Source organism: Geotrypetes seraphini, chromosome 1 (genome assembly GCF_902459505.1).
Source record: "Geotrypetes seraphini chromosome 1, aGeoSer1.1, whole genome shotgun sequence".
Lineage (NCBI taxonomy): Eukaryota > Metazoa > Chordata > Amphibia > Gymnophiona > Dermophiidae > Geotrypetes > Geotrypetes seraphini.
The window spans coordinates 28176688-28189536 of NC_047084.1; the positions used below are offsets into that span (position 1 = coordinate 28176688).

At 41.3% G+C, this 12849-nt stretch overlaps 1 protein-coding gene across 4 annotated transcripts in view; it reads right to left on the reverse strand.

The window, feature by feature from the left end:
• CERT1 (ceramide transporter 1) overlaps positions 1-12849 on the reverse strand; it is a 418213-nt gene that overhangs the window by 3308 nt on the left and 402056 nt on the right. For all 4 annotated transcript variants that reach the window (XM_033929301.1, XM_033929302.1, XM_033929303.1 and 1 more), the window contains one exon: positions 1107-1243. In XM_033929301.1, coding sequence (XP_033785192.1) covers positions 1116-1243 — 128 coding nt within the window. In that variant the 3' untranslated portion in view covers positions 1107-1115. The remainder of the gene's footprint in view (positions 1-1106; positions 1244-12849) is intronic.

A 12849-nucleotide genomic window follows, 5' to 3' on the forward strand; every position in this document is an offset into this window, starting at 1 on the left:
AACACAATACTCCAGGTGAGATCGCACCATGGAGCAATACAGGGGCATTATAACATTCTTAGTCTTGTTAACCATCCCTTTTTTAATAATTCCTAGCATTCTGTTTGCTTTTATATTTGGGGAGCACAGACTACGTCAAGTTTCAAGTTTAATAAGGTTTTTGATTAATCGCTTAATCGTATTTCTAAGCGATGAACATAATAAAATTACAATATTTAGGGAACAATACAATACTTAACAATAAATTAAGTCCGAAAGGACTTTTGACAAACTTAACAAACCCATAAACACAAGGAAAAAAAGGAGAGTGAAATACAAAATTATTAAAAGAAAGCAAAACAATCAGGGAAAAAAAAAACATAAGGCAGGGGAGACAAAAAGTTGTCATAATATTGTAAGTAGAAGTAAAATTAACCAGAGAACTGGTTAATTATCAAAGGCATCTTTAAAAAGAAAAGTTTTTAAATTACTCTTATTTCTCCAGATTAAATTTCCTTAAATAAATAGGAAGAGAATTCCAAATTTGAGGTGCTGTAACAGAAAAAATAAATTGCCGTCTAGTATTAATAACCTTAAGAGAAGGGATCGTCAATAAATTCTGTTCATTGGATCTCAATGTTCTATTTGAAGTATAGGGGAATAATAGTTTATAAATAAATGCTGGGGTTTCATAAAGGAGGGATTTAAAAGTAAGCATACATAATTTATATGTTATCCGGTGAGATACAGGAAGCCAATGCGCTTTCCTAAGAAGGGGAGTTACATGGTCAAATTTCCTAGTTTTTGTTATAAGTTTAATGGAAGCATTTTGAATAATTTGTAAATATTTTATTTCGTTCAGAGAAATTCCCTTTGTCAGACAAACTCACTGTTGATTACAAAATCTCTGCAAAAATAGGCTTCAGATGCACTGCAGAAACCAATAACCCATCCACATACACAGAGCAAAAATCAGCACAAGATGACTTGGAATGTGGCATCAATAACACTTCCTAGCATGACTATTGGTGTCTTGATGAGCCAGATGGTTGTGTGCGCCAAATGATCCAGATAGCAAAATTCTTAACAGAAAACTCTCAATGAAGAAGTTTAAAAAACAAACATACCTGATAATGCTAGAAAAGAATAGATTTTCCAGAAGTCTTCTCTTGGACATATAATGTAAAACGCTTAAGGAATTTGGGATATTCTCTTTTTGCCACGGCTCTTAATACTGAGGCTGGTGCCCAACCCCCAGGGTTTACTAAACAAAAAGAAAATGATAAAAGCTTCAAGTGAGCATATATATATATTTGTATTTATTTATAAGCTTCAAGTGATTATATATATATATATATATTTTTTTTTTTATTATTATTTATTTATATCTGAACACACAAATATCTACTGATCCAAACACTTATCACTATAAAAGATCTGAGAACCAGGGTAATACTGGAGGGCACCAATATTCATGGATTTTATATCTGTGGTTACAATTATTCACAGATTACTCCCCCGCACTCCAAGAAGTCCCCCACATTAACTCCATCTTGTCCACAGCCCCTCACAGCATACCTCCTCACATCTTCACCGGCAGTGAGCATCTCCTGTCTGCTGCTTGCGCTGGCCTGAGCTCCCTCCTTCTGAGGTCACATGTGTTGCGGGACCAGGAAGTAACATCAGAGGGAGGGAGCTCAGACCAGCGCAAGCAGCAGGCAGGAGATGCTGTTCACTGCCAGTGAAGATTTGAGAAGGTATGCTGTGGGCACGATGGGGTAAAATGCAGGGGAGAGAGCACTCTGTGCTTGGGCCATGGTAAACTACATTACAATAGCATTCGCTATTTTCCATGGTTTCACATATCTTCAGTAGGTCTTGGAACCTATTACCTGCAGATACAGAGGCCCTACTGAATTTCTTTCAATATTATCTTATAAAGGAAGAGGTAGTGCTCTTGCTTTTCCTAAATTGCATTGTATGGTACATTTATGTACTAGTTCTTTTAGAAGTGTATTTAAAATTTGGCAATATACGTAACAGGAAAAATTCCCTCAATAGAAATAAGAAAGTGAAACATAATTGGTGTCAAGAGGGCACTTGAATATCTTCTTTAGTTTTTATGAGAGATTTTAGAGGTAAACTTCAATTCTTTCTTTGAGTTTCTGAAGTGTACAGTTATTTAGCTGGTGGCAATCTGATTACTCAGCTTGATTATATTTAGGTAAGTAATGGATAAAACTTAACAGAATTTTGTAGAACTGAAAGGTATTGGCGGGATAGAAGATACCAATGTAATGTAATGTAATATTTAATATGGTATAGTGATAGACACCTTATTTACAGATATAGAATAGTTACTCACCTGTAGAAGATGTTATCCAAGGACAGCAGGCAGATATTTTCAAATGTGGGTGATATTATCCATGGAGCCTTGGTATGGACAATCAAAAAGTGTACTGTCATTAAGTCTTTTGAAAACCGTACCTTGCATTTGCCGATGCCTTCCCACCCGTCATCGGCTTGCGGGACCATCAATTCAGTAACAAAGCTAAGAAGTCAACTAGGGGAGGTGGGAGCGTTGTGAGAATATCTGCCTGCTGTCCTCGGATAACACCTGCTATAGGTAATGCTTTATCCAAGGACAAGCAGGGAGTATTTTCTCACATATGGAAATATCAAGCAGCCGGGGTCATGCCTCTGAGAAGAGGGTTACTGATGATTACCATGAACCTGGCAAACTAAATGGGTTAGTAGGGAAGCTGGCATCTAAGTAGAAAATAAATTTTGTAGAACTGCTTGGGCAATCATAAAAGCTGTTGAGACAAACTAGAAGACAACCTCAGAAGAACTATTAAAGCCAAATCAAGAAAACAGGTCAGCAAGTAAGCTGCTGTTTTAGCAAGACAAAAATAAAAAATGACTTTCTCGTCTGTAATGATTCTCCAAACAATAGAAGGGTGTGAATGTGTGAATTGATGACCAGTTGGCTGCTTTACAGATGTCTTCATCAGGAGTGGAGCTACTGAAATCACTAATGCTTGAACTTTATGTGGAGTGGCACAGCCTTCAAGTGTCAGCCTAGCCTCAGAATAGTAAAAGGAGATTCTGTCCGCATAGCCGTGTGTAGATGGTTCTCTTGGTGACAGGAGCTCCTAGTGTGTTTGAATTGAATGACAGGAACATTTGAGTGAAAGATCTGTGAGGCTTCGTCTAATCCAAGTAATAAGCCAGAGCCCACTTGCAGTCCAAGGTGTGAAGTGACACTTTACCAGGGTGAGAATTGGTCATGGAAAGAAGGCAAGAAGCACTATAGATTGGTTGAGATGAAATTCAGAGACGACTTTCGGGATGAGTGTGGAAAACCACCCTATTGTTGTAGAGTGTTGTATAAGGTGGATCTGACACAAGTGCTTGGAGTTCACTGATTCGGCGTGTTGATGTGAGAGATATGAGAAATACTACTTTTCCAAGTGAGATGCTTGAAAGATGAAGACATAAGTGGTTAAAAGGGAGGCTTCATCAGAGTGGAAAGGATAACGTTGAGATCCCAAGCAAGTGGAGGTGGCTTAGTGGTTTGGTATGATAAAGGCCTTTCATAAATCTGGAAACCAGAGGATGTACTGATAATGGCTTCTTATCCAGCAGTGTAAGAAAAGAACTAACAGCACTGAGATGAACTCTGACTGAAGTAGTTTTGAAACCAGAGTTAGAGAGGTACAGAAGATAGTTCAGAACCAATGGGAGATGACAAGTGATCAGCTGGAGAGAGTTAAGATTACACCAGATTGTGAAACAATTCCACTTGAAACGATAGAGGTGCTGAGTAGATGGTTTCCTAGAGGCTTCAATATTGCATAATATTGGTTTAGATAGTTGAAATTTGTCTATTGACTGGGAGAGAGATACTATGATGTGAGAGCTAACGAACAGACTGGGATAGAGGAGAAAGGTTCTGTTTGAGCAGTGTTGGAAAGACTTGCAGTGCAATGGATTCCTGTACACTGAATTGTAGGAGAGGGAATCATGGTTGACGTGGCCATTGAGGTGCTATGAGAATCAAGGTGATCTGTTAAAGTGGCAGATGAAATTTAATGTGGACAAATGCACAGTGATGCACATTGGGAAGAATATCCCAAATCACGGTTACCGGATGCTAGGGTCCACCTTGAGGGTTAGCACCCAAGAAAAGGATCTGGGTGTCATTGTAGACAATACGATGAAACCTTCCACCTAATGTGCAGCGGTGGTGGTCACAAAAGCAAACAAGATGCTAGGAATTATTAAAAAAGGAATGGTTAACAAGACTAAGAATGTTATAATGCCTCTTTATTGCTCCATGGTGCGACCTCACCTGGAGTATTGTGCTCAGTTCTGGTCTCCTTAACTCAAGAAAGATATAGCAACACTAGAAAAAGTTCAAAAGAGTGACCAAGATGATAAAGGGGATTGAACTCCTCTCATATGAGGAAAGACTAAAATGGTTAGGGCTCTTCAGCTTGGAAAAGAGATGGCTGAGGGGAGGGGAGATGACTGAAGTCTACAAAATCCCGAGAGGAGTAGAACGGATACAAGTGGATCAATTTTTCAAGCCGTCAAAAATGACCAAGACTAGGGGACACTCGAAGTTACGGGGAAATACTTTTAAAACCAATAGGAGGAAATATTTTTTCACTCAGAGAATAGTTAAGCTCTGGAATGCATTGCTAGAAGTTGTGTTAAGAGCGCATAGCGCAGCTGGTTTTAAGACGGGTTTGGACAATTTCCTGGAGGAAAAGTCTGTTATTGAGAAAGACATGGGGCAAGCCACTGCTTGCCATGGATTGGTAGCATGGTATGTTGCTACTCTTTGGGTTTTGGCCAGGTACTAGTATCCTGGATTGGCCACCATGAGAACAGACTACTGGGTTTGATGGAACTTTGGTCTGATCCAGTAAGGCTATTTTTTTTTTAAATTTATTTATAGATTTTAACATTTATAACACAAGAATCCTCTTGTTATAGAAATTCAGAGGAATAGATAAGCAAGAAATCATGAAATGTACATACTGCATATTATAAAAAAGAGAAAAAAAGGCAAATATAAAGAGTAACAATAAACTTAATGGAAACATAAAAATTCTTAAATTATGCAATATTCTCCAATAATTAATTTTATACTCTTCCTTAGACCACTATACGGCTCCAAAAAGACAAGATAATAGTAAAGATAAGGAGATCTCATAACCATGTAATCAACTTTAGGTAAAAGGCATAACATGATTTATTTTGGCATAATCTTATATAGCACCTCTTATTTATTTAGTTGATTTAATCATTTTTGAGAATCCCAAAAAATTACGACGTTGTTCCGGTACAAAGTATACATATTTGTTCCCTGCATATTTTATCACACATTTACAGGGGTAACTTAACAAAAAAGTCGCTCCCATTTTTGTTATTTCTTCCCTCATGCTTAAGATTAATTTCCTCCTCTCGAGTAGATTTAGTGACATCAGGGAAAATCCAATTTTCTCTCCCAGATACAAATTTTGGGAGAGACGAAAATAAGTTTTCATTATCATATTTAGGTCTTGTTCAAACACTAATGATACGATCTTGGTTCCCCTATATTGAACTTCCTCCTGAGTGGTTTCAAGAATACCGGTCAAATTCAAATCTAATTCCTGAGGGTGGGAATTTTGTAACTTCCTTGGTAGGTAATATATTTTATTTATAGGTGGAATACATTCAGTTGGAATTTTTAAGGTCTCTATTAGATATCTTTTGAAGACTTCAGTAGGTGTCTCAACTACTAATTTAGGAAAATTCAAAATTAACATAAGAACATAAGCAATGCCTCTGCTGGGTCAGACCTGAGGTCCATCATGCCCAGCAGTCCACTCACGCGGCGGCCCAACAGGTCCAGGACCTGTGCAGTAATCCTCTATCTTTACCCCTCTATCCCCTTTTCCAGCAGGAAATTGTCCAATCCTTTCTTGAACCCCAGTTCTGTACTCTGCCCTATTATGCCCTCTGGAAGCCCATTCCAGGTGTCCACCACACGTTAGCTAAAGAAGAACTTCCTAGCATTCGTTTTGAATCTGTCCCCTTTCAACTTTTACGAATGCCCTCTTGTTCTTTTATTTTTCGAAAGTTTGAAGAATCTGTCCCTCTCTACTCTCTCTATGGCCTTCATGATCTTGTAAGACTCTATCATATCCCCTCTAAGTCTCCTCTTCTCCAGGGAAAAGAGTCCCAGTTTTCCCAATCTCTCAGCGTATGAAAGGTTTTCCAAACCTTTTATCAGACGTGTCGCTCTCCTCTGAACCCTCTCGAGTATTGCCATATCCTTCTTAAGGTACGGCGACCAATATTGAACGCAGTACTCCAGGTGCAGATACACCTTCGCCCGATACAAAGGCAGGATAACTTATTTCGTTCTGGTTGTGGTGGAGTGTGTGGCACAGTGGTTAAAGCTACAGCCTCAGCACCCTGGGGTTTTGGATTCAAACTTGCGCTGCTCCTTGTGATCCTGGGCAAGTCACTTAATCCCCCCATTGTCCCAGGTACATTAGATAGATTGTGAGCCCACCGGGACAGACAGGGAAAAATGCTTGAGTACCTGAATAAATTAATGTAAACCGTTCTGAGCTCTCCTGGGAGAACGGTATAGAAAATTGAATAAATAAATAAATAATACCCTTCTTGATTATACCTAGCATTCTTAAATTCAAAGTTCTACTGAAGTTTTCCAAGTTTTCAATTTTCTGTTGAAGATAAGTTCTATCTTGGACCATTGTAGAGGAACATAAGAACATAAGAATTGCCACTGCTGGGTCAGATCAGTGGTCCATCATGCCCAGCAGTCCGCTCACGCGGCGACCCTCTGGTCAAAGACCAGCATCCTAACCGAGACTAGCCCGAACAGCGCGTGTTCTTGTTCAGCAGGAACTTGTCTAACTTTGTCTTGAATCCCTGGAGGGTGTTTTCCCCTATAACAGCCTCCAGAAGATCGTTCCAGCTTTCTACCACTCTCTGGGTGAAGAAGAACTTCCTTACGTTTGTACAGAATCTATCCCCTTTCAACTTTAGAGAGTGCCCTCTCGTTCTCCCTACCTTAGAAAGGGTGAACAACCTGTCCTTATCTACTAAGTCTATCCCCTTCAGTACCTTGAATGTTTCGATCATGTCCCCTCTCAATCTCTTCTGTTCGAGGGAGAAGAGGCCCAGTATCTCTAATCTTTCACTGTACGGCAGCTCCTCCAACCCCTTAACCATCTTAAATCGCTCTTCTCTGGACCCTTTCGAGTAGTACCGTGTCTTTCTTCATGTACGGCGACCAGTGCTGGATACAGTACTCCAGGTAAGGGTGCACCATGGCCCGGTACAGCGGCATGATAACCTTCTCTGATCTGTTTGTGATCCCCTTCTTTTTCATTCCTAGCATTCTGTTTGCCCTTTTTGCTGCCACCACACATTGCTTGGACGGCTTCATCGACTTATCGATCAGAACTCCCAAGTCCCTTTCCTGGGAGGTCTCTCCAAGTACCGCCCCGGACATCCTGTATTCGTGCATGAGATTTTTGCTACCGACATACATCACTTTACACTTATCCACGATGAACCTCATCTGCCATGTCGATGCCAATTCCTCAAGCCTGATTATGACCCATTGCAGATCTTCGCAATCCCCCTGCATCTTCACTATTCTGAATAACTTCATATCATCCATAAATTTAATCACCTTGCTCGTCGTACCTATGTCCAGATCGTTTATAAAGATGTTAAAGAGCATGGGTCCAAGCACCGAGCCCTGCGGCATCCCACTGGTGACGCTCTTCCAGTCAGAGTATTGTCCATTTACCCCCACTCTCTGTTTCCTATGCTCCAGCCAGTTTTTAATCCATGTGAGTATTTCACCCTCGATTCCATGGCTTGCAATTTTCCGAAGTAGTCGTTCATGCGGAACCTTGTCGAACACCTTCTGAAAATCCAGATATACAATGTCGACCGGATTGCCCTTGTCTATCTGTCTGTTTACTCCCTCAAAGAAGTGCAGCAAGTTCATCAAACACGATCTGCCTCGAACCTTTCTTGAAGATTGGTGTAACATTCACCACCTTCCAGTCACAGATGAAAAAAATGTGTTCAGTTTGTCTGCAATTGCTTTGTCCTCTTTAAGCGCTCCCTTTATTCCATGGTCATCCAACGGTCCCACCGCTTCCTTCGCGGGTCGTTTTCCCTTAATATATCGAAAGAATGGCTTGAAGTTTTTCGCCTCCTTAGCTATTTTCCTCGTAGTCTCTTTTGGCCCCTTTTACCGCCTTATGGCACCTGTGTTGATGTTGTTTGTGCTTGTTCCAGTTTTTGTCTGTTTTTGACCTTTTCCATTCCTTTAATGAAGAAATCTCTTTATCCACTAGTTCAAACTTTCTATGCATTTAAGAACATAACATAAGAACATAAGCAGTGCCTCCGTCGGGTCAGACCATAGGTCCATCATGCCCAGCAGTCCGCTCCCGCGGTGGCCCAAACCTGTCTGAATCACCAGAAGGGGCCCCCTTGCCACCTTGGTTTCACATTGAAGTCCTATCTTCCCATCGAAGTCCTAACCCTCCGGTCTTGCACATGCACGACCTGGTCGGGTTTCTATACTTATTTCCTGGATACTTCTCTCAGTATCCCACGATCCCTTTATCCCTCAGGAATCCGTCCAATCCCTGTTTGAATCCCTGTACCGTACTCTGCCTGACCACTTCCTCCGGTAGCGCATTCCAAGTGTCCACGACCCTTTGGGTGAAAAAAAACTTCCTTGCATTTGTCTTGAACCTATCTCCCTTTCAGATTGAATACTTTGCACTGAAGAAGATAAGTCATCTAATTTATTAGCTACCTTAGATATGTCTTCAGATGATTTTGTAGCTGCAACTTTTGAGTCTTTGAAGACTCTTCCAAATAGCTCCAAGAGTCACTGCTGAGGGGTCTAAGTTCTCACCAACCCCAGAGAGTGTTGCCTCGGAGTCCTGTCCAGCACTGTAGCCCCTTCCGTGTGAAGACGCCGAGCTCATCGATCACTCTGCTCTCTCATGCTGAGCATTGTGCTGCGCTGGATTCGGGAGTGAACGAGCTGCTGGAGGGAAGAGAGATGTTTCGAAACCCAGCGCTCTTATGGCTCCTTCCAATGGGGCGTCAGTGGGCACATTTCCTCCTCCTTCAATTGCCGGTGAGCTCATCAGGTCCATCAGCGATTGTCCGGGGCAGAGGAGTCCCCTCGGAGTACGCCCTTGCGTTTAGTGTGGGACATTTTGTTTTCAGTAACAGGAAAATCTGCAACAGGAAAATCTGCTAGGTAAGACGAAGCTTCTGCTCCGAGTGCAATCACACCGCCATCTTGCCTATCGTAAGGCTATTCTTATATTCTTGGCAAAGTTTGAATAAAGTCTTCCCGAGTAGAGGAATTGGAGGGAAAGCATAAAAAAATTAATCTCACCAATCGAGGAGAAAGGCATCCGATTGCAGGCAATTGGAGTATAGAGTCTGGCACAGAAGACTAGAAGTTTGTTATTGTCCAGTGGTGTATGAAAAGCACTAACAGCACAGAGATGAACTCTGACTGAAGTAGTCTTGAGATCAAAGTTAGAAGAGAACAGATGATTGGATCCAGTGAGTTAATATTACACCAGACTGTGAAGTGAATCCACTTGAAATGGTAGCAACGTGAGAAATAGTGGCTCGTGGCCAGTAAGGGGCGATGTCTATGGGATGGTAATGGAATGGACGTCAGGACATGATAGTACAGTATTTTGTGGAGTTTTTCTACAAAATGCCTGCTTTTCGTATGATTCTGGGTAACTCTAGTTAGATACAAGCATATGTTAGTTAAGGCCACGCCCAATAGAAGCGTATGAAAAGTTGGTGAATAAAAATCTGAATATGGATGTAGCCAAGGCCAGAAAAACATACTACAGATTAATATTAAGGAAAAGCATAATAATATTATTTTTATGTACTTTGCTATTAAGCTAGATCATAGAGGAAATTAAGATATACATGAACTCCATCTCTGTTTTTCTATATCTTCTGCTTGGCTTTACTCCATTTTGTGTTCAGCCTATATCCCTAGTCTTTGTTCAGGTTTTTCCCGCTTTTAGTCTCGTGGTTCTAATTGATACCAGATGTGCCTTAGGCTGGTTAGGAAGAGCATATTAGATTACGTATCCCAACCTGAGATATAACATGCATTAAATATGAATGAAATACATGGTATGGATGTGAATCTATGAATGGGGCCCCAAGTGAGAATGGATATATGAAAGATATGTAAGAATGTACTTAATTTCCAATATTTTATATATTAATTCTGAGGCAACATCTGGAAATAATTAGAGTCAGAAACTGCTGTACCAGTTTCCAGCACAGGAAGGGGGGCATTAGTAGCCCACACTTAGGACTGTGTAGGTGTAACATGAAGCTGTCAAGTTTCAGGGAGAGGGAAACAGCCCCTCCTTCTCCTTAAATGTGCTGACAGGGAGAGCTGAGAATTTCTCAGCACTTTTTAACAAATACAGGTTATCTTAATATACTTTTTTTAAAGGACAAAAAGAATATTGGATATATTATAAAATGTTAATGTATATTCAAGGATGACTGTAAACAAACAAATATGATTTCTGAAACTTTTAAACATGCAAAGGAATTTTCTTTGTCCAAATTTAAGTACAACCTCTCTTAGTGGATTGCCTGACAGCCAATGATGTCAAACTGGACTGAAGGTATATATTGGGAAGCAATGCATTATCGAGCTGAGATCGTTATCAGAAGGCCAGCATTTTGGCAACTATAACTACCTCCCGCTAATGCAACTAGCCTTTTGAGTTCCATGATGGAAAAATAAAAGCAATAAATAATTATTTTGGTAAACCTTGCGTTATGCGTGATTTCCATGTTTTTATTTTTACACACCTTGAGTGAAAGCTAGCAGTTCAATTGGCAACTGCAGCTTAATAAGTGTGCTGCGTCCAATTACCCATGCTCAAACACTTGTGTGGAAGGCTTCCCAAAGCATCAATGATGGACGAAACTGGTGCAGATAGTGCGAAAGCATCTACTTGCAGAGAGCCAGAAACCATGCTGTGAGAGCTAACGAACGTAGATTGGGATGAAGAAATAGAACAGTTACTTACCGTAACGGGTGTTATCCAGGGACAGCAGGTAGCTATTCCCACATATGGGTGATGTCACCGACGGAGCCCGGATGCGGAAGCCTCGCAAGCAGACTTGCTTGAACAAACTAGAAGTTTCGAGTCAGCCGCAGAATGCATGCACGAGTGCCTTCCCGCCCAGCGCAGGGCGCGTCTCCTCAGTTCAGATAGCTAGCAGAGAAGCCAACCAGGGGAGGTGGGTGGGTTGTGAGAATAGCTGCCTGCTGTCCCTAGATAACACCCGTTACAGTAAGTAACTGTGCTTTATCCCAGGACAAGCAGGCAGCCTATTCTCACATATTGGTGACCTCCAAGCTAACCAGAATGGGATGGTGGGAGCGTTGGCAAATTAGGAGAATAAATTTTGTAATACTCTGGCCAAAATTGCCATCCCATCTGGAGAAAACATCCAGACAATAGTGAGAAGTGAAAGTATGAACCGAGGACCAAGTAGCAGCTTTGCAAATTTCCTCAATAGGTGTAGATCTGAGGAAAGTTACTGAAGCTGCCATTGCTCTGACTTTATGAGCTGTGACTCTACTCTGTAGGTGTAATCCAGCCTGGGCATAGCAGAATGAGATATAAGCAGCCATCCAGTTGGAAATGGTACGCTTAGAGATTGATGTCCCAACTTGTTTGGATCGAAGGAGACAAAAAGTTGAGGAGCAGTTTTGTGTGTTTTGGTGCATTCCAAATAGGAGGCCAAAGCATGTTTACAGTCCAGAGTATGAAGAGCTGATTCTCCAGGATGAGAATGAGGCTTTGGAAAGAACACTGGAAGAACAATGGATTGGTTGAGATGAAATTCTGAAACCACTTTAGGGCGGAATTTAGGATGAGTACGGAGGACTACCTTGTCATGATGGAACATAGTGAAAGGTGGATCAGCAACTAAAGCTTGCAGCTCACTGACTCTTCGAGCAGAAGTGAGGGCAATGGGAAACACCACTTTCCAAGTGAGATACTTCAGATGAGCCATAGACATTGGTTCAAATGGAGGCTTCATCAACTGAGCAAGAACATTGAGGTCCCAAACCACTGGAGGCAGTTTGAGAGGAGGTTTGACATTGAAAAGTCCTTTCATGAATCTGGAAACCACCAGATGAGCAGAGAGGGGTTTCCTTTCAATAGGCTGATGGAAAGCAGCAATTGCACTGAGATGGACTTGGATCGATATAGACTTGAGGCCAGAGGTGGATAAGTGCAACAGGTAATCTAAAACAGAAGATAAGGAGGAATGTTGAGGCTCCTTATCGTGAGAAAAACAACACGTAGAAAATCTAGTCCATTTTTGGTGATAGCATTGTCTAGTGGTAGGCTTCCTAGGAGCCTCTAAAATGTCTCTTACAGGTTGAGAAAACTGAAGAGGAGTTATGTTGAGAGGTACCAAGCTGTCAGGTATAGAGATTGCAGGTTGGGATGAAGCAGAGATCCCTGACTCTGTGTAAGCAGAGATGGAAAACTGGTAGAAGAAATGGCTCCTTGCTGCTGAGTTGAAGTAGAAAGGAGTACCAATGTTGTCTCGGCCACCGAGGAGCAATCAGAATCATAGTGGCATGATCGTTCTTCAACTTAACAAGAGTCTTGAGAATGAGAGGGAATGGAGAGAATGCGTACAGGAAGAGATTCGTCCATTCTAGAAGAAAAGCATCTGCCTCAAGGCGATGAGGAGAATATATCTTGGAGC